Source organism: Trichogramma pretiosum, unplaced genomic scaffold (assembly GCF_000599845.2).
Source record: "Trichogramma pretiosum strain Unisexual culture from Peru unplaced genomic scaffold, Tpre_2.0 scaffold6, whole genome shotgun sequence".
Classification (NCBI taxonomy): Eukaryota; Metazoa; Arthropoda; class Insecta; order Hymenoptera; family Trichogrammatidae; genus Trichogramma; species Trichogramma pretiosum.
Genome location: NW_019641678.1, coordinates 1,924,517 through 1,952,151, shown reverse-complemented (window position 1 = coordinate 1,952,151; position 27,635 = coordinate 1,924,517). Strand labels below are relative to the sequence as shown.

Here is a 27,635-nt window from a genome sequence, read left to right as displayed (position 1 = left end):
TCCAACTATACATAAATTTGATATAAAATAAAAACATGATTAAAATAACTTGTTGATATGGATACTCAACGCGTCGTCAAATAATCCAGTACTGTAGTCGATCATTTTTTGTCCAGGCCAGCTAACGTAAAATAAATTCAACAACATTGCACCTAGTACCGCAGAAAATTGAATGAACAAGTGTGGCTCATCAATTCGTAATAATATCTAAACAAAGTTTTTAATTTAGCAGCAATACCAAATTGTTAATAAAAATGAAAAGTTGAAAATTTTAATAACAACCAAGACGCAAACCATACTGCAAAAAATAACCTTCATTCCTATTAGAAGTAAAAATGAAGTTGAATATGTGAACTCGAGCGTCTGCGCAAAACTAAAATGAGAGCAAGTAAGTTAAATAGAGTAAAATTTCACCAAATCAAATGAGCGAATAAACTGAACTCGATGATAATTTTGTGCAACTTGATCGAGTCGAAAACCATCTTGTAGGCAACTTTGTCTGTTTTATTCTGAGCTTTTGACAATGCAAACGGAATGGTCTCTCGTAATCGCGATTTGAGAATGACGAACAATCCGATGCAATGCTCGACGCAAACGACGTACATACTGTCGACGCCGGCCAAAACCATAAGTGTGAGAAATGACGAGGAGGCGTCAAAGGCAAAGATTTCAAGATAGTGATCACGCATATCGGCTACGGGAAATTCGCCATGTCGCAAAAAGTCCGGTTGCCTCGACTCGTTTTGCGGCAGCACAAAATTCATGAGGATCGGAGATAACGGCAGAGATACAAAAAAATTTCCGGCTAACAACATACCAGCTGTGAACCAATGATGCACAATGCGTTAAAGTTTATTTGATTTCAAAATACGATATTTTCTTGCCTACGTATCCAAGAGTAAGACGTCGGCCGTTTTCCGAATACTCGTAGAGTATCTCCTTTTCTTTTGGATCTTTGATCTTGATCCAATTTTTTTCTAATGCCGCGTAAAGATTCATGAGCTGGAAAAACGTTTTTATTAAACACGTAGTGCGATAATTTTTGAAACTTACGAACACGCAAGTAAACCTCTTTCTCGGCAACCATTGTAACGATTAATTTCAATAGCACAGCTACGAAGTACAAAATATGTGTTAGGTTTTCAATGGCGATTTCCATTCTACTACCGAAATTTATAATCAAACTGTTGATCTGCAAAAAAAAAAAAAAATAAATTAATCAATTATCGGTCGACGCGGTTGTTTTATCAAATCAAATGTCATTCTGACCTGCGGCAACATAGCGATACCAAACGAAGTAATGAAAAAAATTCTTAAAACGAGTTTCATTGTCGCCGATTGTTCAGGCCATAGGCCGCATAATTTTAGGAAAAATTTATTAATTCTGAAATAACGACTGTTGTAAATTTCCATTCTTAGCAAGTCACAGTGAGATCTCTGACGTTCTAAAAGTTTGAATTTGTAATCATAGTGTTTTAAGGCCCATCGATTTTACGAAAGGGGTCGATGAGGATTGCGATTAAAATGCCTTTATTTTTAATTCCAGTCGATGATTAAAATAATTTCGTACAGGGTGAAATCAAGAGGGTAAAAGTAGAGACAAAGAGACAAAGAAGGTAATAGTACTAACCGCAATCAATAATGCACTTAGATCAGAGAAGTAAAAAATTTTAGACTGCGAGGCAATTTTCATTTAAACTTTATTGAGAAAGAATACGTAATATTTAAGATGAATCCAAAACTTTTTGCACACACGAATTAGATCTCGTGTTGATGTCTTCAATTGAAACTCCGTAAAACAGTGAAAAATGAAACAGCCCCTCTGATCATCTTAAGTACAAAGAGCTCGTCATTAGTACTGTATGGGAATGTCTGGACGATAAAAATAATTTCTTACGTTTCCAAAAGACTCGATGTTGAGTTTAATCTGACCTCCAGCCAGTAACTGATAAGGCCTTTGAGACCGCCTGAGCATCATGAGAAGCATGCGATCGATTCTCCATCGATCGTTGCGAAAAGGAGGCACGAAATAAACCGAATCGCTTACACCTAGACTCTGTAAAAATGAAAGAAAAAGAAAAATGTTTCTGGCGATAAATGCCAATTGGCCGAGTAAATTGCATTTTACGAACCTCGCGTAGAAGAAGATCCGGTGGATACTGGCAGACAAATAATTGAGTAGTCAGAATTAGCAAAACTGGGGCAAACTTGAATTTTTCCGTCAATGGCATGTTCTACAGAGGGAGGACTCGATGAACTATAAATTTGTCGCGAAAACTATTTTCCGTATAAATAAATACTCATACCCACCCCGGCTAAGAGAATGCCGATGAGCGACAAATTGTACGTAGTACTTATAAGCTCGATCATGAATATCTCGCTGGAGAGTCGAGCGATTTCTGTGCAAAATCTGCAAAGTTGCAACGTAACGCCGTTAATCGGAGTGCGGGTGGCCGCCATTTCAGTATATAATCATTAATTTTACTGCAGTATTTCTCCGTGGTACTTGACGCACTGACGAATTTTTCGACTAATGACTCTGCCGGTCCATTTTCCATCGACTCGAGTCTCGCGTTCGACGCGATCGTCGTCCTTATTATCGAGGATTTTGCTAAGCGGACCTGTTTTCTCGATTCGAAGCGGCGAACGATGCGCCTCACGCTCGTTCGCATCGATGTGACTGGAAATCTGCTCGAGTCTCACTTGGATCAGCCGAAAATGTCCACAAGCGATCATAATGAGAAAAGCTATGGAGGTGTCGACGCACACGCTCGTCTGCGTCACCGTCAGCAGACACGCGATCTGAGTCGCTAAGAGTATCTCGTACCTAGGCGACGACTGGGCAATCGAGCCTTATAAGCTTCGGCGAAAAGAGAGCGAGAGAGAGAGAGAGAGAGAGAACGTAGCAACTAGATTGGTGGTGGCATTTACCTGAACGTCGAAGTAAAAGGGATAGGGCAAGACTCGGTGAACGGTCTCGTTGCTCGACGTAGCCGTCAACTGAGGCAATTGGCTGCTCAGCACGTAGAGCGTGATCGTCGTCAGAATGATGCCGGAGTAGCAGCAGCTCAGCTTACTTACCTTTCGCACAAAGCCTCGCACGTGCACCTTCTCGTGGCTCTCGACGCGAGTCCACAACGACTCGCAGTAGTCCAGCATCGCGGCCAACTTTCTCCGACGCCCAAAGATGTACAAGAAGCGCAGGTGAAAGCCCACGAACGAGAACATCTCCGACGTGATGTCGGGATTGAAGCGCCGATTGCGGCAGTCCTCGACGAAGGCCCACACGTAAACGCTGCTCACGGCGCTGAAGGCCAGATTCACGTAGACCGACAGGCAAACGGTGCCTACGAAGCCGAGCTTGCCATTCTCCAAGGGTATGAGGCCGGCCAGCCGCAGGACTCGACTTTGCACCCGACGGACTCCCCGGTAAAAGCTCGACTTTTCTTCCATAGCGCAGAGACTACTGCCCTGATGGACTCGCAACCTTAAAATTACTTTTTATTCGCCGAGTCTCCCTCTCGCTTTGCTCCTGCTTTATTTCCTTTTACGTAACTATACCCGTGGAATAACGATGCATTCGCAAGTAAAACTTTTGTGGCTTGTACAACGTATTAATCGCTAAGTAAGTCTCTGCCAAGAGTCGCCACAACTTGCACCGCAATACAAGTTTCATGGATGGCTAATGAACGTAGAAAGTATTGCGATAAGTTATTTTATGCCATGCGAATATTTTTCTAATTGTATGAAATTTACATATAGCCAAGGATACGAAACAATATTAATTAAAAATGAACAAAAACATTGACTCTACGAGATAATTAGGTGAAAGATGATAATACTGTAATATAAGACATAGACGTTTTGGTAATCTAGGAACAAAAACATGATTCTGAACATCCCAAGTACGAATGTTAAAATGATTAAAAGGCAAAAATGTATACCATGGCGAAATTGGCAAAATTCATAACATACAAAGTTCCGGCGGTCAGTTGACATGGTTTCAAGCATCTCAGCCGCATGATTATGAGCAAATTTTTCGTCTCGATCGAGCATTCGTACCATTCGTTGCAGTAACTACAATTAAAAATCATTTATCATGCCATTACTATGACAATAAATTGCCGTATTTGGCGGCCAAATAACCCATAATGATATTGTTTGCGTGTAAAAGGAAACACAAAAAAATTCGTAGATACGGCACAAGAATGGGTTTTACTGACTGCCAAATAGATACTTCCTCAACACCATTTAAAGAATAATTTGACGAGGCCTACGCATCATCAAAAAGACCCTCGCTGTGATCGATGAGCTTCTGGCCTGGCCAACTTATGTAGAACAAGTGTATGAGTAATCCAAAAAGTATACCGGTCCAACGTATCCTTTCCATGACATCGTCATTTCTTATTAAAAGCTGCATAAAATTGAAGAGAAAAAAATTGTACCAAAATAAAGACATATCGTAATTTGGATAAAAGTTTCGAATAAAATTCACTTTACCAGTACGCAAACAAAACTGCAGTAAATCATGTTCATACCCATGAGAATGAGAAAGGACAATGAGTAGGACGACTCGAGGATATCCGTGAATCTTGAAAATGAACATCGGTATATAGGAGTTAGTCATAGCGATAAAATTAGGATAATCTACCAACTCAATAATTTTCTTATGCAGTTTGACCGTATCAACAACGTAATCGTAAATGATTCGGTTGTCGTGCGCACTATGTTTGCTGAATAGAGTGGCTCGTTGCAACCTATGCCTACATCGTTGACACATACGAAGAAGAGTTTGTATGAGAATAAGTGGCATCGCAACGAGCGAGTCAAGGATAAATCAAAGGTACTTGACGATGGCGAACAAGCCGAGGCAGTGCTCGACGCAGGCGACGTACGTGCAGTCGATCGTGCAAAAAATGAAGACGGTGGCGATGCAGGTGCAACAGTCGAAGGCGTAGATCTCGAGGTAATAGTCGTACATGTCGTCGCAGGGAAATTCGCCGTGCATGACAAAGTCGAGGGGCCTCGAGGCGTTGCCGTCGTCGAGGGGCAGCGCGTAGTTCAGGATCGCCGGCGCCATCGGCAAGCATATGAAGAACAGCAGCGCATTGGCCATGTAAGCTGCATCGCAGATAGAGCATTTTTTTCTCCATTTTTTTCTTTTTTTCTTTATGAAAATATAAATGTAATGTATTACAGGTGCAACGATACCTATGTAAGCGATGGTCAAGCGGCGGCCTCTCTCCGAGTACTCGCGCAGTATTTCGATCTCAGCTCGATTCCTGATCGACTGCCAGTTCTCGGCCACTCGTCTGTACACCTTTTCCAGCTTACTCTCGGACAGGATCGAGGTGGCGAGCTTGAGAGTTATGCCGTAGATGTAGATGATGAGGGTCGCGTGCTCGATCGCCTTGTCCATTCGCACGCCGAAATTCTTCGCCAAGCCGTAGAGCTGCAGCAGCCAGACGCGGTGCGTGTTATATATTTTAATTTACCATTTTTTCGCTCTAAAATTTATGTAACAACGTAACGAGCTAATTTACTTGGGGCAGGGATGAAACGACCGAGAAGGATACGAAAAATAGCTGCAAGTATAATTTTTTCGACCCGTCTTGATAGGGCCACAAGCCGAACATCGACAGCAGCGACTTGTTCATTTTCAAGTAACGACCATCAAAAATTTCCATGACTCCTTTTACCGATGAATCAAAAATGTTGCCCCATGTATTACGGATCTTATCCCTGGGCTTGCTCAACTTGTGCAATTGCGCATATATGCTAGCTGCGAACAATTTTCGTGCAACGATTAAGCCTCCATACATAATTGCAGCAATTTACCAGACCAGAGCTTATACATATAGGAAATGTGTGAATATATTTTAATAAAACGTGTAGAGAACTTCTCCATCGTGACTCGTATCGACCGAAATCTGACCTGCTTTTCTGATACATGATCTACCCTTGTTTTATCGTCTGAATATGCATTATTTCCGACGCGTCTTTTTCTTCCATACTCAAAATAAATTTTTCCAAGGTCAACATTGCACCAATCGGGAAAAGCGAGCTACTTGCGATATAATCTTTAAACCCCATGGGGCCAGAAATCGAATTCCACGTCTTCCAACAATTTTTTTCGCAAAAATTCAGAACTTAAACACTTGAGAAGTGAATTCGAGTTTTTGCAAAACAAAATTCTAATATTTTCCATTTTCATGCAATAAAATTCTACTTTGATACAACGGAAACGTTCAACTGGCTGGGTCAGAAGTCAGAACTGTCAAAACTCGTGCTGAATTTGACGCGCATGTGTACACGCTATAAATGCTTACAGCTTGAAATTGAAATTGAAAGTATATTTATTGGCGTTCATATTATACATTGCCACGAGTATGCTTACAGCTTTTTTTTTTTATTTTTTTAAATTCTGCTTACAGCTTTTTTTTTTTTTTTTAGTTGATTACGGCCCTTTCTGCTACTAGGGTAATTGGCCAACCTCACCGTTCTACCTAATGGTGGGTCTTGCGTGTATATGTAAGTGTGTGTGTTAGTGTATTAGCGTGTACCTATAGTCGATATGGTTGCGCCTCCCATACCACTGAGGTTACGCTTTGATAATGGTGTGACCCCCAACACTGCTTACAGCTTATACACGGTTACACTACTCTGACCTCTGTTGGACCGGACAGAATTATAATCCGCGGCGTAATTTAGCCGACAAAAATCGAGTTACCCGACTAGCTGCTCTTTACACATTTTACGTCCACCGAAAATTCTTTCTACTCAATAGTATATCAGCTGCTAAACTGGGTCTTGTGTACCACACGAGGACATTTTATCACCACTAACTGCATCTCATTGTGAGTAATTTAGTCTTGATAAAAGCTACAATTTTTATTTACATCACTCACATAGAGCATGCAATTATTAAACAGCTACCAATTTTAATTTTAGTTTAAAAATTGACGTTCATAATATTTATAACCTCTTCTTTGCCAGTAGTTGAAGCCGTTTTTCAATGAATCCATAGCACGTCACGAAAACATTGTTTTTATTTCCTTCCTTGCATTCATTACATTTGATCATGATTTTGGTCATTTACACATAACTAGTGACTTTTTTTTGATCGTAGGTTATAACAAAATGCAGATCTTTGTCAAAACTTTGACTGGTAAAACTATTACCTTGGAGGTCGAAGCCTCTGATACTATTGAAAATGTCAAGGCCAAAATCCAAGATAAGGAAGGAATTCCTCCGGATCAGCAAAGATTGATCTTTGCTGGAAAACAATTAGAAGATGGTCGTACTCTCCAAGATTACAACATCCAAAAAGGTAATTATAATTTCTTTGGAACTTTTGACAGCTTCGATATACTTCACTGGGAAATTTTGTAATTTATAGAATCTACCCTTCATTTGGTTCTTCGTCTGAGAGGCGGTGTCATAGAACCAACCCTTCGACTGCTAGCACAGAAATACAATTGTGAAAAAATGATTTGCAGAAAATGCTATGCAAGGCTCCACCCTCGCGCAACCAATTGTCGCAAAAAGAAGTGTGGACATACATCTAACTTGCGCCCTAAGAAGAAGTTGAAGTAAATGATTACCAAATGTTCACTTATAATTTTAATCATTGTCTGTGCAAAGATGTATAAACAAACTTAAATAAGATGTAATAAAAATACTATATAAACAATTTTTGATTTTTACATGTGTAAATAATTTTAATAATTTATTATTGATGAGACATTTTCAAATTCTATTTCTTTGTAAAAACCAAAATCTAATGAAATTTCTGGAATTAATTTATCTCTCGACAATTGTAAAAACAAAAAAATTTCAGTGCAACATTTTACCTGTTTTTTATTTGTTAATAACATTGGCCAAAATAATAATAAAAATTAAATTTTGACTCAAATTATTTAATTGCTTTACTTTACTTGAATTAGCGTTGTACTATAATTTAGCTCAATAAAATTCATTCATTGAGTTGCTCTCAGCAAATGGTGTAACAATACATTAATGAATAAACAAACAATAGTCAATAAAACAGCAAATATTAATAGTACTGAGTTATTTGATAAAGGAGATAATGACAATTGCAATGAAAGTCTTTGCGACACCATTTTACAAGTTTATTGAAAAAACAGGTATATAAGTATAGAGCCAAAATAATTATATTAAAATATTATGATTAAGTTTTAATATGTGAAAATTTAAACAAAAAACATAGGAGTACTCTGTATTTCTGGATGAAGCGTTACCAATGCTTGTACTTTACTCCAATCATTTATTTGTTTACCATTCAGTTTATTAGATTGACTAAAATAAAAAAATGCAATATTTATTTTTATTTGAATTAGAGGTGATTTAGACATCAAAGTTATAAATACATACGCATCATGAAAATGTTTCGCACGGAAAGCTGCTAAATGTGCATAATAAGTTGGAGCTGGATAGCTCACAGATCTAGTGCAGCGAGTAAACATGTGACACAAATGATAAGTAAGTTCTTCTAAATCATCTTCAGACATATTATTGTCATCACGTAACAATCTGTATTTGGTTGGTCTTGATGTGCCCTGACAGAAAATAATTATTAGCCAAGTCATTAATAATTTAATTAAATGAATGGTTACTTAATACCTGAATACTGGCATGAGATAATAAATAAAAATCAACATGAGACGGGTGAGTTATCATAGTGTCAACAACAGTTCCCGCTCTTACATTGCAGTTCCTAGACGCATCATCGGATTCCTCAGGTTTTGAAGGGAAAAATCTAGTATGATGTCTCTTTTGAACGACGATAAAAGTAAGTTTAGGAGAACATAGTTTTTTTGCATTATCTAAGTTATTTGTCATCTTTTGCAAATGCTTGCAAGCTTGTTCAATACAAGGAATTTCTTTTTGTATTACTTCGCGGAAAAATCCTTCACTAACACCATCCCTAAAATATAAGAATTTGTTATAATAACTGGTGATTAACTTATTGAAATGAACTCACCTGAAGAAAAAAATTTTTTCCGGCCAGCGGCCGCTATTCTTTCTAAATGCCAACAATTGCTTTTGCATAATTGCATTTAAATCAGAAATCAGTTCTTGATTTCCATCCTGTAATCTGATCTCAGTGTTGTATACAAAATGATTCACATGATCTTGACTCGATACAACCTAGTTATGAAAACAATATTTTAATCATTTTTCAAGTGATTTTTTTTAGTAAATAACATAAATATTAAAAATTACAGCTGCTATAGAAGGTTGATTAGGATTCTGTGGACTTGGATGAGTAACATCAGCTCCCACAAGCATGCATACTCCTCCTTCTAAAGCTCTTGTTTTGCTTATCGTGTGATTTGTACCATTTATTTTGGCATTAATTTTCTGTAAAAGATTGGTCATCGTTGCAGCGTCTCTTCTTGAGATTATTTTATTTCTTAGTGTGTTACTTCTAAGGCACTGAGTCAACATTCCTATATCAATTTCCGCAGATGTTTTTGTATGAGCTAAAAGTATCACAAGTTAAAAATATTTCATCAAATACGAATACGAGCGCCCATAAACTTACCATATGTTATCTGACCCTTGTCTGGAAGTATGATAATAACAAATTTACAGTCATGACGTTTTAATTGTATAAGCCACTTCTGGAGATCGGGCATTTTTTCAACTTGGGGGAATGGCTGCAAAGGATCACTCAGAGTTATCCCTCGGTTTCCAGCTGTAAAGTGAATGTTGTTTCAAATTTGAAAAACATTACAGAAAATTTTTCAATCATACCTTCTGTTTTGATTGCTTTAGCTAGATCAAACAAATCGTTTGATTTTACCCATTTATCGGCATTTATAATGGACCAGTGTTTTGTTTTGGCAGCCTGGAGTGAACCAGGAACACGAAACTTTTCAGGCTTCCACACTCCTCTTGACGGGTAAGCTTTTCTATTATTTCCATACAAAAGAATCGGGGCTTTGAGAAGTCGAGCATCAACTTTCGCAAATTCTTTATCTAATTGTATGCCAAATTGTTTCATAGCGTCATCATTACTGTTGTAAATTATATTCATCTGTAGTGATAAAAATCAAGAATAAAAAATATAGTCAATAATTTGTGATAATATATTTTCAATTAACTTACAGCGGTTTCTATCTTTGCCTTACGATGGACTGTACCCGTTGCAGCTGCTTTAATCATGTTAGAAGTAGTTTTTTCTAATAATTTGGTGCTATCAGTTGTTTGTCCAAATTCAATATGACAAACCTTCAAAAAGAATGATTATTCAAGCTTTCAGATTTACAATAGTTTAAATTTTGTAATGAAAAATACCTCTAAAGGTACAGCTGATGTTTTTCCCAGCATGACAAGAGGAAGATCAGGATTCTTGATTCTATAATTTTTAAAGTTTAGAAAATAGTCATAAACGGAAATTTGATGTCCTGCGTGGTCAAAAAAATATTCATAAGCTGTCTCTTTCGCTATTGTTTGTATACATTGTTTCGAACGCTTTGCATCTCCTATCTGCAAAGTCACACGCACATGTCTTAATCCCATTGCAAGATCTGTACAACGATCTATATCATCTCGACTTGGACGATAACGATCGTCATTGCGATTATAATATTCGCGACATATTATCGTAACTAGATCCAATAGATTTTGCTGCTTAAAAAAGCCTTTGTGAGCAACTAAAAAAAAATTAACTCGTGAAGAAGCCCAAAAATATATAAAAAGAAAAAAAAACAATTCTTATAATTCTTACTGTCAATATTTAAATATGGTTTCCATCCTATAATCGCTGACTGAAACAATCCCAGCCATAACTCTAATCCAGCACCAAGATAGCTCGCTTTTTTATCATGAGTATAAAAAGCTCGACCTTTCTGCAAGTTACCATACAACATTTCTGATTAATATTATCACTAGCGGTAAATAATTGATTATCATTTGATTTTCATACTTGCACTCCTCTTCGAATTGGCGCGTCGTTCATTATTATATTCAAGGCCTGTATGCCAGTAAGTTTATCATCTGTTATTTCACAGCCAACACGGACTTGTTTCAACCATGACACATTTATTTCATTAGTCAACTTGAATTTGAGTTTGTATGAAGTAGGCTGGTTATCTGCATCATGTACAGTGACTTCATATTCCTTCTGTGAAACATAATTGATTAATTATTGGTTTTTTAAAAAAATGCTTTTCATATAAGTAAAGGGAAAAACGTACATTTTCAAGTTTCAATTTTTCAGAAGCATATGCATTTTTTTTGCCGTCAAATGGAACGACAAGAGGTTTTTCAGACGCATACATTTGTTTAATTGCTTCCAAAAAAGCAGCTCTGTAGAGATATTTCTTTTTTTCAGGTATTATCTCTACATCGTATTGATAAATGATAGTAGGAAATCGTTCACCAAATTTTATTTCATACATATTAGTTCTAACAGTAAACTTGTCACCTGCTGAACCAGCACAATTCAAGTTCCTCCTATGAGGTATCATTAAACCCTAAACAATTCATGAAATGTAGTTTTATGTCACATAAGAGACTTATTAATTTAGTAGTGTGAACGCTTACTTCTAAATTCATGTTAGGCTTTTCTCTTCCTGGACGTCCCGAAGATGTAGATTTAGAAATATTTGTTTTTTCCTAGAAAAAATTAGTTAAAAAGTTGACGTACTAATTAATTATTAAATTTCTCATTGTTCTACTGTTTTAAGATTTATCGATATATGTATATGTATCTTTTCTTTTTCAATTTAAAATCATCTACATTGCTTGCAGTGTACTGCAGTATCGAAATTATTATTTAGCCATTTTCTTTAGTTTACTAATGAAGTTTTTGACCATAAAATTTTTCAAGATCAATTGTATAACTAATACAGGTGTTCATTTTTACATTAGTTTAAGATGAACTGCTTACTATTTGAAAAAAAGTCAAGTGACTTTATTGAATTATACATTCAAAACTAATAAGAGAGGCATATTTCTATGAGTCTTATCAACCCTTTACAGAAATTTTATAGTTAATATTTACTGAATGTATTAGTAAAACCAGTTTGAAATAACTCGCGAGCACTAAATGAACTAATAAAAAAAATTATTTTCAACATAAGAGAATTAAGAAAAAAAAAATGTACAAGCATTGATACCATTTGTTGTTCAAGCTGAACGCAGGAAAGATCAGGTGTTTTTGCAGTCTCAATAATCTAAATTATGAAAAAAGAAAAGTATTTGTCAATGGATTGCATTATTGAACATCTAAGTATAGAAAAATGATTGATTCTTGAGTTAAACTTACAGCCTGTTGTGGTTGCGATTGACCACGTCCCCATGCTGGTTGCGATGTTTGACTTGTCTTTTGATAGAAATAATTCGTTTAAATAACTTTGAAGCTTAGAGCATTATTTTTAAATTATTAGAGCTCATTATTATTAGAAATGTATCTTACAGCCTGTGGTTGAGATAGTGATGTTCCACGTCCCCATGCTCCTTGCAAAGGTTGACCACTCTAGTAATAGAAATGATTCATTGAAATAAAATTTGGAGTCTAAGCATTGTTTTCAGATATGCAAAATTGATCTTACAGCTTGCGATTGAGATGGTGATTGTGCATGTTTCTGAGAAACTTGCGAGGGCTGACCACTCTAAAAATATAAATAAATCATCAAAGTAAAATTCAGAGTGCACAGCATTTTTAAAAAAAATATTTTTTAGAAATCATCTTACAGCCTGTGGTTGAGATTGTGATGGTCCACGTCCCCATGCTCCTTGCAATGGTTGACCACTCTGGTAATATAGATAGTTTATTAGAATACAATTTGAGCTGGTGGTATTGTTTTAAAAAATGATTAAAAATGTATCTCACAGCTTGCGATTGAGATGGTGGTTGTGCAGGTTTCTGAGAAACTTGCGAGGGTTGACCTCTCTAGAAATATAAATAAATCATCAAAGTAAAATTCAGAGTGCACAGCATTTTTAAAAAAAATATTTTTTAGAAATCATCTTACAGCCTGTGGTTGAGATTGTGATGGTCCACGTCCCCATGCTCCTTGCAATGGTTGACCACTCTGGTAATAGAGATAGCTTATTAGAATACAATTTGAGCTGGTGGTATTGTTTTAAAAAATGATTAAAAATGTATCTCACAGCTTGCGATTGAGATGGTGGTTGTGAATGTCCCTGAAAAACTTGCGAGGGCTGACCACTCTAATAATTAAAATCATTAGATTGAAATTAGATTAATGATTGAAAGAGTTCGATGAATAATTATAGTATATCAATCGCAAGGTAGTTCAAAGTTGATGATTTTTGATACAATTCAAGTGTAATTACTCACTTGTTCCTGAGGTTTAGCAGGCTTTGAATCATTTCTTTCTTGTCCTTGTACGCGATTATCTCCTCCACCATCTCGTCCTCTTCCACGTCCTCTTCCATTTCCTTGATTTTCTCTTCTCCCTGGATCACCACCTGCGCTTCCTCCACGGTGTTTTCTAGAATTACCACCTATAAAATTTTAACAATGTAGATTAAATTTATAAGAGAATAAGTCTCCTTGGGCAACATGAAAACTCAACAAAGTCAAAGTTACTATTGAGAAATCATGTTTACAAACACATAGAGATATATATGTATGTACAAAATACATGAGAAAATGGCACAGATTAATCAGGAGAATCAGAAATCACGTGTATCTTTCATATATTTTTCATATATTTTACGTACGATTCTCCAATTGAATAATAACAATATGTATATAGTAATAATTTCGAAACAATGGTTAGCTAAGTATCACGGCAATTTCTAACATGAATTTTACTTACGTTGTTTATCCATCGTTTAACCGAATTCGGATACCAAAATCAGTACTCATCAGCAGTGACGAATGTCCTAATTGCAGTGACGTTAATGAATGACAATATTCTCTAACAAATGAAAGGCTTCTTGCTCTCTCAGGGATTCCCGAGTAATAAAATCGCGCAGTTCCAAGATCCGTCACACTGCACGCACACACAGTCACTGTTATATCTCGAATAAAAGTCTTTACTCAGGCGATTCTTATTGGTCGAGAGATTCCCACACAAGACGTATCTAGAAGTAACACGTTCTAACTCGTATTTTGCGTGCGTTCGTGTGTCGCGAAATCGCGATGACATGCAAGTAGCTGTGAGTGACTTGTAGTTGTCTGTAACCGTAACTCGTGAAAGAAATCAAATGACGCAGGACGCTAGTTTAGACTGTTTGTATTGTATCGAGGAGTGTGGGTCGCGCTCCACCTGGTAAGTATGACAGGAACTGAGTGACAACACGCCGCTACTCATAAGTCATATATTCGGGACTGAACGATGAAATTCTGTACTAGCGTATTAGGGCACTTTTGACGAAATAACATGGGAAATTCGATAAATGTATAAAATAATAAATGTTGCACAATGAGTTTTGTACATTTATCACTTTTAATTGAAAGTACATACCAAAATATGAATTTAGAAATTTTAATCCTATTAAAAAGTTGATAAACAAGTGTTGATAAACAACATTTAATGTCAAATATCCGAGTGCCGCACAGCGCGGCATTATTTAGTCGAATCGTTAAATTTGTAACTCGCTGTAAAAGTACCTTTTTGATACAGGGTGCGGAAAGTTCGTTTTTTACAGTCAGTAAGATGCTTTGAAAGTAACAGATCCCGGTACTGAGGCTACAGCGTGCGGAGTAGCTTTCCGCAAAAACGAGCTTTCCGCAGCTGTATCAAAAAATAGTATACTCAACTCGTGCGGAGTAGGTGTTCCAACTCGTTGCGTAATCTACTAAAATGCATCAAGAAGAAAGAAGTAACGCATCATTTCGATGGGAAGTTGCAATTCCGCTGGTGAGCTCAGATTTTCTGAAATTTTCCGCTTTACTCGGGAAAATCTAGTTTAAAGTTTTTCCGTCGATTTCGATTCCGTCAATCCGAGCCGTAAAATCCCTCGTTTAGTTGAAATCGACTCGATTTTTGGGCATTTTGCGTACTTTAAATGATACCTTCAAAACGATCTACAGGATGCAAAAATGATTGTAGAGAGCTCTATTTTTTTTCAATTACTCGCTTACAAGAGCACTTTGCAATTGGAGATTAAACGATACCGCCACGCTTCCTAATGGTCAATTTGTTTACAAGAGGAAAGGGAAAACATTTGAAAAATAGCATGCATTTTCATGTAAATATGAAAAATAAATATTGCTACACTCCCAATTTTATTTGTTTGTTATTTATTTGAAAACTTAATTGAAAGTTTATACCTTAATATTATTTTAGGAATTTTAACGTCATTCAAAAGATCATTTCTTTATCCTAAAATAATCAAAACAAAATGCCGAACTTCGCGGTCTGCATTGATCATTATTTGTTATGTGCATTAGCACAAATTTTGTTTGTTGCTCGACTTTGCCAAGTGCCCACACGTACTCTTTTATAATAAAAAAAAGGACACATCAACTCTGGAAATAAATATAGAAGATATTTTAACAATATTAGGTGATTCAAAGAGACCGATTATTGAAGGAGAAACGGTTTTGCTCGCAGAGCATATCTTGTTGTGCGGTTTTAAATTTCGCGACGACAAAAACATTAATTTATTAGCTTATGTGATTGAATTGAATCTAACTTATAAAAAAGAGATGGACCTAAAAGTGAAGCCAATCTACTCGGCCTCTGATTGGTCGACTGACTTTTGACTCGAGTCGAAACGTAATAAAGTGACATCTACGGTCATAATAGCAAATTTTTCGAAACTGACTGAAAGATGTACGCGCGCGAAGCGCGTCTGAAAGTTGCTAACCTCAAAACACAAATAAAAAAATTGATACGCGCAGAGCGCGTCTTAAACGTCTAGTTATATTTAAACAACAACACTTGCATAGCACCACAGCAGAAACTTTTAGTCAAATAATATAAAGTAAAATTAAAGTAAAGTAGTAATAATAATATATGTGAAACCAAGCATGTAATGTGGCAGACCGGTGATCTCTTACACGAAGATTCCAAGGCCATTAAGAAAAAGAAGAAGAAGCAGAAACTTTTGTATTCACGTAGGAGAGCGCGTAGCAGAAAGAAGGCCGCCCTCGGGATTTCTAATTTGTTTTTCTCAGAGGTCAGAGAACTTTTGAATGCAATCTAAATCCCTTAAATAATATTAAGGTATAAACTTTCATTTAAAAATAACAAACAAATAAAATTGGGCTTGTAGCAATATTTATTTTTCACATTTACATGAAAATGCACGCTATTTTTCCAATGTTCTCCCTTTCCTCTAGTACTCAAATTGACCACTAGGGAGCGTGGCGGTATCGCTTAATCGCGAATAGTGTATGTTACACTTTGATAATAGTATATTTTGTAACAAGTGCGCGAAGCAGTTGACTTACCCAGGAGTTATTTTTTAACTCGGCTTACGAGAAGCTAGGGTTTTCTGATGATTTTTTTTTTTTCAAACACCACTGGTAACTCGATATTTTAACTTGAACCCATACATAATATATATGGATTCAAAGAGGACAACGTTTCCAAGAAATCAAAAAAGAAATTCATCAAGATACAATGAAAATAGACCAAGTTAGAAGCATTTGAAAAATGATTGATGCGATAATTTTGTTACGGAGTGTATTTTTTATGATTTCTGCCCTCTTGGTGTGCATGATATAACTTGGTGTAGTCCCTCATTAATAATCAAATTCTAGGTACAAATACGCATAAAATGAGGTATTGTACATGGGGTAAATTTTGAAGCAACGTGCAATCCAAAAACGCAGTGAAAAAACAAGCTTCCCTGGTAGCACAAACATGTGAAAAAATAATTGCGCAGATCACTAGTTAACTGTTTCAGCATTCAATTCAATTTCTGATCAAAGTGAATTTAAAAAGTTTTTTTTAGAATTAAAAAAATCTTGCTTAAAAACTCTGTTATCTAGCCAAAATAAAAGTAGTCTTAAACTACTGACCACATAGTGCGCCGCCATACACATGGTTCTGCGTGCGGACGAGTGCATGCAAATTCTGGTTGTGCTCACCGCTCACGCACGTTATATAGTGAAACGTATTATTTGTATACGTTATATGAGCAATTCTTTAAGAAAAACGCATTTTTTGAGGTGGAATCACGGCAAATTTTTTTTTCAACCTACGTGGATACGGAACCCTGGGAAGTGTTTTTGAGGGTCCTGGGAACATCTTACAACGTAGGAACCATTGACATTTCATTAGTGCTCATTTTTATAGCTACTTTTGTGATTTAGAGGACGAAAAATCATGTTTTCCCGTAAATACAGCTAATTACTCAATTTTTGAGTGGCTCAAAAAGTTTCAAAACTTATTTCAAAAAAATAACTGACTACTATGATGGGAAATTTTCTCAGCTTTCTGATGGTGGTATCAGCTTTTCCAATACGTCGCACATTCACCTAGAAAATTGCCATGAAATACGGAGAGCTAAATATATCGAAAAACTCAGTACGAAAAAAGTGAACTTTATGGTTTATTTTTGATTTTTGACTGCAGCATGAGAAAGTTGAGAAAATTTCCTATCGAAATGATACCTTCATTTATTTGTTCAGATCAATTATTGTCCAAAGAGAATTACCAAAACATTCAGAAAGTACTTGGTAAAATTATCGCAATAAAGTTGATACAATTCTGCTGCACGATTGTTACTGTTTCAATATCAAGCAGTAATTGCATTGTCTGCAGAAATTAACGGGTTCATTTCTTCTGAAATTTTCTTACATTCTAGTACTTTGCGTCAGATTTGCATCAGATTCAAAAAGATTTTGATACCAAGGTTTTGGTGACACTCACCCATAAATGGAAAATAATAATTAATTTATATTGTAAAATTGTAATAATACAATCAATCAGGAATTAGTTCAAAATACTAACTGTCGATTGGTAAATACTTTCACTTTTCAACACGTACCCGAATAGTCCTCCGCTTCTGGGTATTGAGATCAAGCAATCCATTCAGTACAATGTATAATATAATAAATTATTCAGCACATATAAATATTAGGGCTGTGCGAGTACTCGTAATATACTTAAGTTTTAAGTAAATAAATAATTAATTAACAGTCTCTAGACTACCTCCCTTAATTGTGTGTACGTGCTTATAAGTGTGATATTCGCTGTGGATTGAATTGAAAGTAGAAAATAATTTAATAGCACCACAATTAATCACACTTATAAGCACGTACACACAAAGGGAGGTGGTCTAGAGACTGTTACTTCATCATTTATTTACTTAAAACTTAAATATATTGCGAGTACTCGAAAAAATTCGAGTATCCGAAAAAAATCGAGTACTCAAATTTTCTCGACTCGCCGAGTTCGGGTCGAGTTCGAGTTGAGTAAAACTCGAAAACTCGGGTACTCGCACAGCCCTAAAAATAACAAAAAACATAAATAACAAAAAACCTTTCTAATGACATAAACTGTTACCCGGGAAAAATTTTGAATTTCTAGAAACAATTATTTTAGAAGAAAATGGAATATCCAATAACGATCACCTATAATTTCGTGATCAATAACTTCAACTGTAGCCTTCGTCCAAGCTGCGTTTTCACTCTTCGTCGTTTATTCTTAAGTACCGGGTTCCGTTAAATAATCGGTCCATTACAAATTTTATACTAAATCTATACTTAAATTTCAAATACATTTCTCAGGTTTTATTTAGAAAAATAGAGCCCACTTTTCAGTTTAATGAAATTCTTTGAAATGCTAACTCAAATTAAAGTCTGAAAAAAATTTTTTCATTTTATTTTAATGTCATTTAATAAACAACATCTTAAAAAAATTTTTAAAAATTGAAATGAAATTTCAATGAAATCTTGCAATAACCCGATAATATTTTCAAATCAAATAAAATTACAATTCCCAATGCTTTTATAAGAAAAAAAAAACATTCTGGAGAACAAATAAAGGTTTCAAATAATTTCTTCCGATGTATATTGATGCTCGCAATGGTATAATTTGAGGAATAATCTAGGCTTCTTTGCATTATTAATTATTAAACGATTTTCGTCTTATAGAGCGCACACATAATAGCTAAAACTGCGGGACTTGGCATTCGTCGACTCGTCGTAAATATTTACTAATATTTTCTAACGGAAAACGATCTTTGGCTTTCTTTCTTTGATACATAGCATAAAGGGGAGCCAACAAAATCATGGATAGCTACGAGCGCTCCACTTCTTCGTATTACTGGTTATTTCGAATAATTGGCATAGTTCCGTACAAGAATCGTCGCTTCAACTTCATACCAGCCAAAGTCATCTCGATGCTCATCATAGCAGCCCTGTTCAATTACGTATTCGTGTTTATCTTTGGTACCGTGGCTAAAGCCATCAAAGGCACCCTAACAGCTCGATTTTTGTCGAGGACACTGCCCTTGATGTCGCTGTGGGCTCGGCTTGTTATACTCTACTCGAAGCGCCACTACTGCAACAGGACTCTGCACGAGTTTCGCCAGCTTTGGTCGCGCTGCGCGGACACTGGCCACGAGAATCTTCTGCTACTGCTGCGCTTCAATTACAAAATACGACTATTGTACATTTTTTATTTGGCTAATTTTTTTTTGTTTGGCTTGGGTGCGTTTCTGCCGACGTTTTATCGTCGACTGCCGCCCTTGCAGCCAAACGGCACGTCGAGGCGTATATTACCTTTCTTGTGAGGGAAAGAGTACTTTAACTTTACGACCGTTACTGCCGCTAAGACTTGACGATGATTTCTTTTGTTTTTAGCTGGTACACCAAGGTCTACGACTCGCCAAATTACGAGATCGTCTACACCATACACTGCATAACTTATGTTTGCATAGTCGTCTCTATTTCAGCTTGTAACGTTTTTCCTTCTTTTCTTTTTCTCGTGTGTTCTGGATTTTTCAGAATTCTGAGAAAAAGACTAAATGATCTCGCAAAAATCGATTGGTCAACCGATACTAGTTACTACACATCATTGATCGAGCTTGTGAATCTTCATCAAGATATTTTAAGGTATACATTTTTCAAAGATTTTATCCTTAATAAACTCATACAAATAGACGAAAAGGTAAATAAAAATGTTCGAATGCAGTTTGAGCAAAAGGAGTGTATCATTGGCTCAAAATTTATTGCTTATCAACTTGACGTCGGTGACTTATAATATAGCTATTATTGCTCTCGAGTTTATTGATGTAATGTTTCACTTGTTAGACATCTATTATTAAATTATAATAATTCATTAATACATTACTCCCGTTGCTCCTTACAGCCAACTTCAAATAGACCAAGGCTCTTACCGATTTTGATAACATTAATGGTACAATTGTTCAACATTCAATGGTCAGCAGAGTGTATAAGGCAAGAGGTTGGTAGACTAAAAATCACGAGAAAAAAATTCAAACTATTTTTCATCTGTCAACGTGCAAAACAGAGTTATTTAATAGCCGATGCGTCATACTCGGCACTAAAACTGGATGCAAGCGCAAATTCCAGATATTGCATTCGGATGATGATAATGAGAGCTCAAAAGCCAGTCGAGGTAAAGGCCGGTGGTATTTATTCCATGTCGTTTGAAAGCTTGAACAGAGTAAGTTAAAACTTATTTTTAAAACTTCTGCAACTCTTTACAAATTCTGTTACTTTGAGTTTCGATTTTGTTCTTTAAATGTTTAGATATCCGGGAATATATACACCTTCTATACGGTGTTGCGCAACGTACAGACTTGAAATGAGCGGGCGTGGGTAATTCTTACTTTTTAGTCGTTATTATAACAATTTATTTGGTCACAAATTTCTTATACAAATTCATCAATCATAAAATAATATGTATAAAATAATATTTATGAATCAACACATACAATTTGATAAGCAAACAAGAATTACAGTTGAGAATAAAACAATAAGATAATCTTACAAGGGTAATGTATGGACAAAAACAGTTTTGGTTAGCAGAAAGTTCACGAAAAAATATATTTTATTTTAATATTTATTAAATTTAAATTAAATTTAAATTTTAGAAGATTGTTGTGACGAGTTATTTCACATCGTTTTTTTTATTTATTCAAATGTATAAAAATCCAAAAATGTTCTTACAAAGTTTGATATTCTAAGATAGGTTGTTATGTCCTTCACCCAACAAAAACTAGATCAAATAAACTCTCTTAGAACTATTATACAATTTTTCGAAACAAGGATATTTAAATTAAAAAAATTCTAAACAATACTTGATTCATGATATTAACATCGTTCGATTTTTCAATTAAATAATTCAAATTGAGCTTTTTATATTAAACAAAGTCGAACGCTAATTCAACATATATAAAATAAAAATAAATGAAAACTATAAATATTTACTATACAGATTACAATTAAGGAGACATAGAGCCAGCCAAAATATCAAAATTTCAATCCAGTTTTCTAAAACTTCTACTGAATATTTCTCGGAAAGGCTCTATGGCGACTTTCATTTTGATTTTCTTAAGGTCACCATAGAGTGTTTTGGCAAATTATTCAGTTCAGAAATTTCAAAAAACTAAATTGAAAATTTGATATTTTGGCTAGCTTCTATATCCCCTTAACGTGATATTAGATATTGATCATATAAACAACATTTGTCTTTTTACAAGCAATTTTTTGTCAAAAAATTAATTATCAGTAAAGCCCTGAGATGACATCGGTAACTTTTCCTCGATTGTGATGATTCGGTGTGTTTGTCTGACCTCGAGGGTGAATATTTTTTGCCATGAACTGTTGCAAGGGCAACTGTTGCTGTTGCTGATGGGCATTACCCGAGTACATACCAGCATTGAATCGAGCTTTGCCGAAGCCTAACACATCGTGATGCCTACCAGCGAAAAGCCGCGAGTCGTTGTCGTGATGTTGTTTCTGTAGCTTACCACCCGAGTCTCTGCGTTCTCGTTTCTTATCGAAGAACGAGGTGTACTTATCTTCACCCTTGGCTCTTTCCTCGAACTCGGACGATCGTCTGCGCTGATGGTGATCTTGGCGTTCGCGCATTACCACGACATCGACTATAGAATCCAATCCTTCATCTATTCTGTCAAGACTTTTGGTGATGGATCTGCGTTTATAATTATAGCGTTGGCCATGATCTCTAGATTCGACATCGTCACCATCTTTGTACATAAACGTAGCAATCTCATTATCGTCGGTGTAATTTTTTGCGTAAGTCTGATGAAACGACTCGCTACGACGCAATCGATTATTATCCTCGTAATTTGGTAGACTTCTGCGCTCATCGAAACTGTTCATACTCTCGAATTTGCGTATATGGTCGTGCACGCCAGTACGCAATTTAGCCTCATTACGATGCAACGAGGATGAAGCTTCTATGTGATCTTGACTCTGACATCTTCGCAAATATTTTCTGCGCTCAGTTTTTCGTTGAACCGTATTGCTACTGCACTTTGAGTATTGTAATTTGGAGCCAAGCGAATTACTGTTGCCGATTATATCTTCTCTCTCTCTTAACGATGGAACTCTTTCGTCCAAAATTGTCTCCGAGATCTCAAAGTCGGCGAGATTCTCGACTTTTTGATCTTGACTGCTTGAGCTCGGTCGGCGACCATTTCGATGCATCTGATGCGTGGGTGACTTATTGAATCTCGAGGCACTGAGCAGCGAATCACTACCATACTCGTCTTCGTCGTGTAACAACATGAGATCGGAATTGTTGGCCAAATCGTTGGTAGCTAGCAGAATCGGCGACGCATCTAAGTGATGAGATAGATAAAGCGAGTTACTCAATATCCCAGCGACCGGGGGAGCTCGACGAGGTGGTTGTGGGTGAATAATAGCCGGTACTATTGCCGATTCCTTGTCTTCGTCGTCAGTCGTGTCTCTACCAAGTTGCGGCCCCGGCACGATAATTTTCAGACTTCCCGCCGCGTTGGCCGAAGTGTTCTTTATTACTCTGTCCAATCTTGCGCTCTCCTCGGAAATTCTCAGACTTTGTCGAGCTTTGCTTGGCTGTGGAGCTGGACCTTTGCTATTGACTGCGACTATACTGTTCCTACCGAACTCGTTCTTAGCTGGGGTTGAATCTCTGCACTGCAGCTGATTCCAATCGTGCAACTCCTCCTCGGCATCCTTAACGATTATTCGTAACTCCTCGATCACGTCGTCAATGGTCGTTTCTTGATCGTTATCTAGGATTTGATTGTTTGGCGTAACTGTCGTAGTAGTGACTGGATCTTCAGGACTACTGGAGCGTTCGGAAAAGCTGATACCCTCGTCTTCGGCGCTTGACAAAACTTTCTTCTCCGTTTCCTTTCGTGGATGTTGCTGTAGTTGTTGCTGAAGCGGCTGCTGCTGCCTTTTCTCGAAATCAGTACTCTGCTGCTGATGCTGCTTTAGCTGATGGCTGTTGTACTCATTCAACTTGTCAAGCTGCAATTGCTGCAGTTGTCTCTGCAGTGCGCTGACCTTCTTACTGAGCGCCCGGCAGGTCTCCTCGGCTCGTCGCGCTCGACCTTGTAGGGCATCCACGTCGATACAGTGGCGGGACCATTTTCGCACCTCAGATCGTAACGACTCGCTCACCGGATCATCGTCGTCGAGGTACTTCAACCAATCTTGAAGAGCTCGTGGTTCTAAGCCAGCTTCGCACGCCTCAGCCTGTAATAAATTCTTAGTAAGCAAGTGATCGCATTATTTTTTTCTTAACCTATTGACGCTAAGACTGAATTTTTGTTCTGTTTGCAATTGCGTTTTTTCCATGTTCTGAACTTTCCAAGAAATACAAATTTATGACTCAATGCGAAGTTAAAAAGTTGTAGTTGTATAATTAAATAAAAAAGTAAAAATACTTATTACTTCTGTAATGAAAACCAAAAATGTTTTATTCAGAAAACTACTGAGCGGAAAGGAAAAATTTATCGAACAAATAAGTCTTAAAATTCATCAGGGAACATCGTCATATTTTTTCTAGAATTTTCGGAAAATGAAAAAATCGTCTCAAAAAATTCAGCGAAAATTAGACTGTTTTTGGATCAATTCTAAGACTTTTTTGTCCAATTAACTTTTTTCAAAAAAACAATGGTTTCTAAAATAAAAAATGAGTTCAATTTTCATAAACATTTTTACTTCATAGCAGCCATTTTGTTAAAAAAAGTGTTTTGAAAAATCTTTAAAAATTCCTCAAGATACTTCTACACTCGTTATCATTACATATCAATATAGAGTTTTTCATCGTAAGGCTTCGAAAAATATTGAAAAAGTCAATGTTTTTCATAAATTTTTAATTTTTTATTTACTCAAACAACCATAACTTTTCAAATGAGCATCAAATCTTAAATCTGATACCGGATTCTAGAAGGACATTAATATAAATTCTACGTTAGATTATGAATTTACGAAGTTTTGCCAAACTTGAAAAGTAAACAAGATGACGTTTGTTAACAAAGCGTAATTTCTTTTTACTGAACATTAATGGGTGAATTTCGAAAGATTAATCACGAATTTTTTACCTGTATGTAGAGTTTAGTTTGTGCTCGTGGCGATGATGCCAGAAAAGCGTTGAGAAACGAGATCCCGGCGAGACGAAGGGCCGGAGCAGCTTTCGGGGCCAAAAGTGCCCCTGCGAGAAAACGAAATCGTCCTCCCTCGCCGAAACGCAAACGCAGAGTTGAGACAGCTTCGGATACGGCGTTGTGGCCACCTTGTGATTGGCACACTCTTGTGAGTAACTACAAGAAAAAAATAATACAATGTCATTTATTTAAATTCAATTATTAATTGTTTAAATAAAGGAAAAAGAGCGCCTGTAAGAAATCCTTACAATATTTTTGCAATGGGGACGTGTGTGGGATAAAAAAACATTTAACGAGGCATGTTTTTCTTTCAAAATTAAATTTTTTATTTTTGGATGTAAAAGAATTAAAAATATTGTACAAAAAAATACACATTTATGCAATGAGCCTAGATAAAAGTTAAACATCAGTTAAGTTTGACATAAACAGTTTCAAATTGAAGGCGAGTATATCATTTTTAGAAAAACTTGCTATATAGTTCAACTTATTCACGTCGGATACCCTTGAAAATTTGCCAGAATTTTTTTACAATGCATGTACTTTTTTATCAACACATTTTAAGCTACGATTTGATTATAGTGCAATTGAAAATCGATTTTACTTTTGCGACCAAAACCGAAAAATTATTAGCTGTTAAAAAAAGACCAACCCTGTTCGACTTTAAATTTTCAAAAAATCTTCTTTATTTTGGTATATTAATTTTCTGCTCCAAGGCGACGACTTGTTGTTGGAAACCTTTTAAAATATCTTCAATACGAATTTAATATTTGTTAACAAATTTTCTCGCGCATTTTACATATATCTTATAGAAAACGATTCATTGTTTTATAAGTCGTTGAAATGCGAAAAAAGTACCTAAAATAACGGAAAAAAAGAACCCGATGATAATTTAACATTTGTATGTATAGATAGTGCCATATTTCACTTAGCAAATTGCAATAAAAATTTATTCGCTGACACATTAAAAATTAGAATAATGAAATTCCAAAAAAGACTATGCATGAAAAGAGTAATGGCAGTTTTTTGGTTGATTTTATTCATAAATAGTAAGAAAAATTCATTCCCAACAGCATGTAACAGTATTCTTGTGACAATTTTTGTTTAGAACTCTTATTTTAAAAGTATGGAAAATTAGTCATATATAATTAATTCATTGAGATGCTGCTGCGGTAAAGTGTTATTTTGAACCGTATTATTCTAATAAATGATTCTCCTTGATCCAATCCAAGTGCATTGATACGTTCGTAAACACTCCTGGATATCCGGTCTTGCAGTACTTGGAATTTTGGGTCATAATACCCAAAACGACCAGACGATGTGATCCATCCTCCGCTATCTCGAGTCCCATTAGAGGCCCACCTAGACCAGCTATACAGGGTTCTTCTCCCCATGGTCCGCCGGCGCAGAATTGATTTTCGGCCAATAACAGTCCTTCTTTGCTGTACTTGAGCTCACACTTAGTTTTCCGATCCTGGATAGCGGTTAGCGACGATCTTAATTTCGTCGTGCTGCCGACTCTGTTGGGATATTGGCTCCACCCGGCGACTTCGTACTTTTTTCCCACCAACGGTCGCCCCGGCAAGCAAATTGGATAGATGAAAGGTGTGAATTCGACCCCATGTGCCAGTTCGATATAGGCGATGCTCGCGGCCAATAAACTATCTGACATTCCTGGCTGAACTTGACTGTGAATACTTTTAACTTTGATGGATATCTCTGCGGGCTGGCAAGCCAATTCACCCGTGCCATCATCGACGCAATCTGGCGAAGTATTCAAATTGTATTCACCTAGACGGACGCTACGCAAACTCCAGTTCGGAGGCAGAGCTTTGACGCATAGACTAGCTGTGAGGACGTAACGATCCGAGATAAGGACTCCACTGCACGTCGCAGTTCTCAATCCTCCAGCTGAACAAAATCAATTCGGTTAATAATGATCATTATTAACTAAATATATAATGAGAGAATAGAAGCTGTTACTTACAAATCTCATATTCCAAGAGAGCGAGCCATGGATAATCGCCAAATTCAGTTCTATTGCCATAAAAATGTTTGAAACTCAAAAATTTGCCACATATCTTTGTCAAGACTGTTTTTGGCGTTATAGTTGTTGCATCTGGCGTAGTTGATAGAATTGATGTAGTTGATGTAGTTGGTGCAGTTGGTGCAGATGGTGCAGATGGTGTAGTTGACGTAGTTGATGTAGTTGATGTAGTTGGTGTAGTTGGTGTAGTTGGTGTAGTTGGTGTAGTTAGTGTATTTGTTGCAGTTGTTGAAATTGGTGATAATGTTGTAGTTGTCGTAGCTGATACAGTTTTAGCTGTTGTTTCTTCTATGATACAATAAATATTCATAATTTTTTTATTTGCTATCGAGATCATCAATTCAAGTTATACATAATCGACAATTGTTGAACTACAAGAAATGACTTATTCGTTTGCTACCGATTTTTATCGATAAAAAATTAAACAAATCCATAACAATTGCACACTTACCTGTACAATAGCAGCAACTCACAACTGTCACAACAAGCAGGATTAACAAAGAGTTCATTCGCGTCAATTTCATTATGACGACAAAAAAACAAATACAAACGAACAATAGATTAATAATATTCTATGACCCCTGATCGATGAGTCAACACATCATAAAAAAGAAAAAAGTATGGTCAAAACAGCTGTTGCGGATTGGCTGATCAACGAGAGGTACAGATCAGAGTATCACCGCCAAAAATAATATAAATACAAAAAATTTATTCGAGGTCGGTATGTACCGTACGCAAGTGTAAAGTTTCTGTGCGGCTCTTGTATCTTTAAAATAGTGTATAGTATGCGAACGACGCTAGCGCCAACATTTCATCAATGTGTGTTTCATGTGGACTGTTAAAATAAAAGAAAAAAAATGCTGTGCGTCCAAGATGATGATTATTCATTACGCAGGCGACACATAAAGTGGGGAAACCGTGTCGCGAGTGCGTATTCAAAAGAGAGAGAGTTGCATAATACACGGGTTTAGATTTTTTTCAGATAGGTATTAAAAAGTAGTCACGCAAATTCTCGCGTCGGCACAGCATCATT

General features: G+C 36.4%; 6 protein-coding genes across 12 annotated transcripts in view; 2 read left to right on the top strand and 4 right to left on the bottom strand.

The window, feature by feature from the left end:
• Positions 1–1,745: 1,745 nt before the first annotated feature.
• On the bottom strand, positions 1,746–3,520 carry LOC106657907 (odorant receptor Or2-like). The gene is made up of 6 exons (XM_014379607.2): positions 2,932–3,520; positions 2,486–2,838; positions 2,311–2,410; positions 2,133–2,234; positions 1,898–2,056; positions 1,746–1,830 (listed from the first exon to the last, which is right to left on the bottom strand). Exons 1-6 carry the CDS (start codon positions 3,451–3,453, stop codon positions 1,780–1,782), a joined length of 1,287 nt encoding a protein of 428 aa, XP_014235093.1. The 5' UTR covers positions 3,454–3,520; the 3' UTR covers positions 1,746–1,779.
• A 2,977-nt stretch (positions 3,521–6,497) lies between these two features.
• Positions 6,498–8,013, top strand: LOC106657983 (ubiquitin-60S ribosomal protein L40). Its single transcript, XM_014379731.2, has 3 exons — positions 6,498–6,857; positions 7,130–7,330; positions 7,400–8,013. Exons 2-3 carry the CDS (start codon positions 7,141–7,143, stop codon positions 7,594–7,596), a joined length of 387 nt encoding a protein of 128 aa, XP_014235217.1. The 5' UTR covers positions 6,498–6,857; positions 7,130–7,140; the 3' UTR covers positions 7,597–8,013.
• Positions 8,014–8,108: 95 nt separating this feature from the next.
• Positions 8,109–14,209, bottom strand: LOC106657982 (protein argonaute-2). 5 transcript variants are annotated; one of them, XM_023460765.1, is made up of 23 exons: positions 13,821–14,206; positions 13,337–13,503; positions 13,147–13,206; positions 13,008–13,067; positions 12,866–12,925; positions 12,727–12,786; positions 12,585–12,644; positions 12,449–12,508; positions 12,299–12,355; positions 12,150–12,206; positions 11,575–11,646; positions 11,226–11,504; positions 10,955–11,149; positions 10,757–10,877; positions 10,324–10,682; positions 10,135–10,257; positions 9,781–10,063; positions 9,569–9,721; positions 9,247–9,506; positions 9,005–9,171; positions 8,644–8,947; positions 8,395–8,579; positions 8,109–8,319 (listed from the first exon to the last, which is right to left on the bottom strand). In XM_023460765.1, exons 1-23 carry the CDS (start codon positions 13,831–13,833, stop codon positions 8,214–8,216), a joined length of 3,261 nt encoding a protein of 1,086 aa, XP_023316533.1. In that variant the 5' UTR covers positions 13,834–14,206; the 3' UTR covers positions 8,109–8,213. The 5 variants fall into 5 exon arrangements, with proteins under 5 accessions (XP_023316533.1, XP_023316532.1, XP_023316534.1 ...); XM_023460764.1 differs by having other exon boundaries at positions 10,955–11,152; positions 13,821–14,205; XM_023460766.1 differs by lacking the exon at positions 13,147–13,206 and having other exon boundaries at positions 10,955–11,152; positions 13,821–14,205.
• A 4,940-nt stretch (positions 14,210–19,149) lies between these two features.
• On the top strand, positions 19,150–24,561 carry LOC106658004 (odorant receptor Or2-like). 3 transcript variants are annotated; one of them, XM_014379773.2, is made up of 6 exons: positions 19,150–19,694; positions 19,769–20,020; positions 20,100–20,199; positions 20,277–20,594; positions 20,681–20,749; positions 24,506–24,561. In XM_014379773.2, the coding sequence occupies exons 1-5, from the start codon at positions 19,195–19,197 to the stop codon at positions 20,732–20,734; spliced, it is 1,224 nt and encodes a 407-aa protein (XP_014235259.1). In that variant the 5' UTR covers positions 19,150–19,194; the 3' UTR covers positions 20,735–20,749; positions 24,506–24,561. The 3 variants fall into 3 exon arrangements, with proteins under 3 accessions (XP_014235259.1, XP_014235260.1, XP_014235258.1); XM_014379774.2 differs by lacking the exon at positions 24,506–24,561 and having other exon boundaries at positions 20,277–20,372; positions 20,439–20,594; XM_014379772.2 differs by lacking the exon at positions 24,506–24,561 and having other exon boundaries at positions 20,681–20,771.
• The window catches only part of LOC106658003, a 32,007-nt gene continuing 25,128 nt past the window's right edge, over positions 20,757–27,635 (bottom strand). The window contains exons 6-7 of the mRNA XM_014379771.2: positions 24,496–24,714; positions 20,757–23,644 (exon numbers count right to left, since the gene is read on the bottom strand). Coding sequence (XP_014235257.1) covers positions 21,659–23,644; positions 24,496–24,714 — 2,205 coding nt within the window. The 3' untranslated portion in view covers positions 20,757–21,658. The remainder of the gene's footprint in view (positions 23,645–24,495; positions 24,715–27,635) is intronic.
• On the bottom strand, positions 24,962–27,396 carry LOC111694077 (serine protease easter-like). The gene is made up of 3 exons (XM_023460776.1): positions 27,054–27,396; positions 26,543–26,890; positions 24,962–26,466 (listed from the first exon to the last, which is right to left on the bottom strand). Exons 1-3 carry the CDS (start codon positions 27,124–27,126, stop codon positions 25,751–25,753), a joined length of 1,137 nt encoding a protein of 378 aa, XP_023316544.1. The 5' UTR covers positions 27,127–27,396; the 3' UTR covers positions 24,962–25,750.

Excerpts from the sequence above, each read along its gene's own strand:
- LOC111694077 (XM_023460776.1), bottom strand. The coding sequence starts at position 27,126 with ATGAAATTGACGCGAATGAACTCTTTGTTAATCCTGCTTGTTGTGACA. Across the intron at positions 26,891-27,053 it reads GAGTTGCTGCTATTGTACAG|AAGAAACAACAGCTAAAACT; the intron begins GTAAGTGTGCAA and ends ATTGTATCATAG. Across the intron at positions 26,467-26,542 it reads TCTCTTGGAATATGAGATTT|CTGGAGGATTGAGAACTGCG; the intron begins GTAAGTAACAGC and ends GATTTTGTTCAG.
- LOC106657907 (XM_014379607.2), bottom strand. The coding sequence starts at position 3,453 with ATGGAAGAAAAGTCGAGCTTTTACCGGGGAGTCCGTCGGGTGCAAAGT. Across the intron at positions 2,839-2,931 it reads CCTTTTACTTCGACGTTCAG|TCGTCGCCTAGGTACGAGAT; the intron begins GTAAATGCCACC and ends TCGATTGCCCAG. Across the intron at positions 2,235-2,310 it reads TCGGCATTCTCTTAGCCGGG|AACATGCCATTGACGGAAAA; the intron begins GTGGGTATGAGT and ends CTCCCTCTGTAG.
- LOC106657983 (XM_014379731.2), top strand. The coding sequence starts at position 7,141 with ATGCAGATCTTTGTCAAAACTTTGACTGGTAAAACTATTACCTTGGAG. Across the intron at positions 7,331-7,399 it reads AGATTACAACATCCAAAAAG|AATCTACCCTTCATTTGGTT; the intron begins GTAATTATAATT and ends TGTAATTTATAG.
- LOC106658004 (XM_014379773.2), top strand. The coding sequence starts at position 19,195 with ATGGATAGCTACGAGCGCTCCACTTCTTCGTATTACTGGTTATTTCGA. Across the intron at positions 19,695-19,768 it reads AGGCGTATATTACCTTTCTT|CTGGTACACCAAGGTCTACG; the intron begins GTGAGGGAAAGA and ends TTTTGTTTTTAG. Across the intron at positions 20,200-20,276 it reads TTGCTCTCGAGTTTATTGAT|CCAACTTCAAATAGACCAAG; the intron begins GTAATGTTTCAC and ends TGCTCCTTACAG.
- LOC106657982 (XM_023460764.1), bottom strand. Across the intron at positions 12,645-12,726 it reads CACAATCTCAACCACAGGCT|AGTGGTCAGCCCTCGCAAGT; the intron begins GTAAGATGATTT and ends TTATATTTTTAG. Across the intron at positions 11,505-11,574 it reads AGCCTAACATGAATTTAGAA|GGTTTAATGATACCTCATAG; the intron begins GTAAGCGTTCAC and ends TGAATTGTTTAG.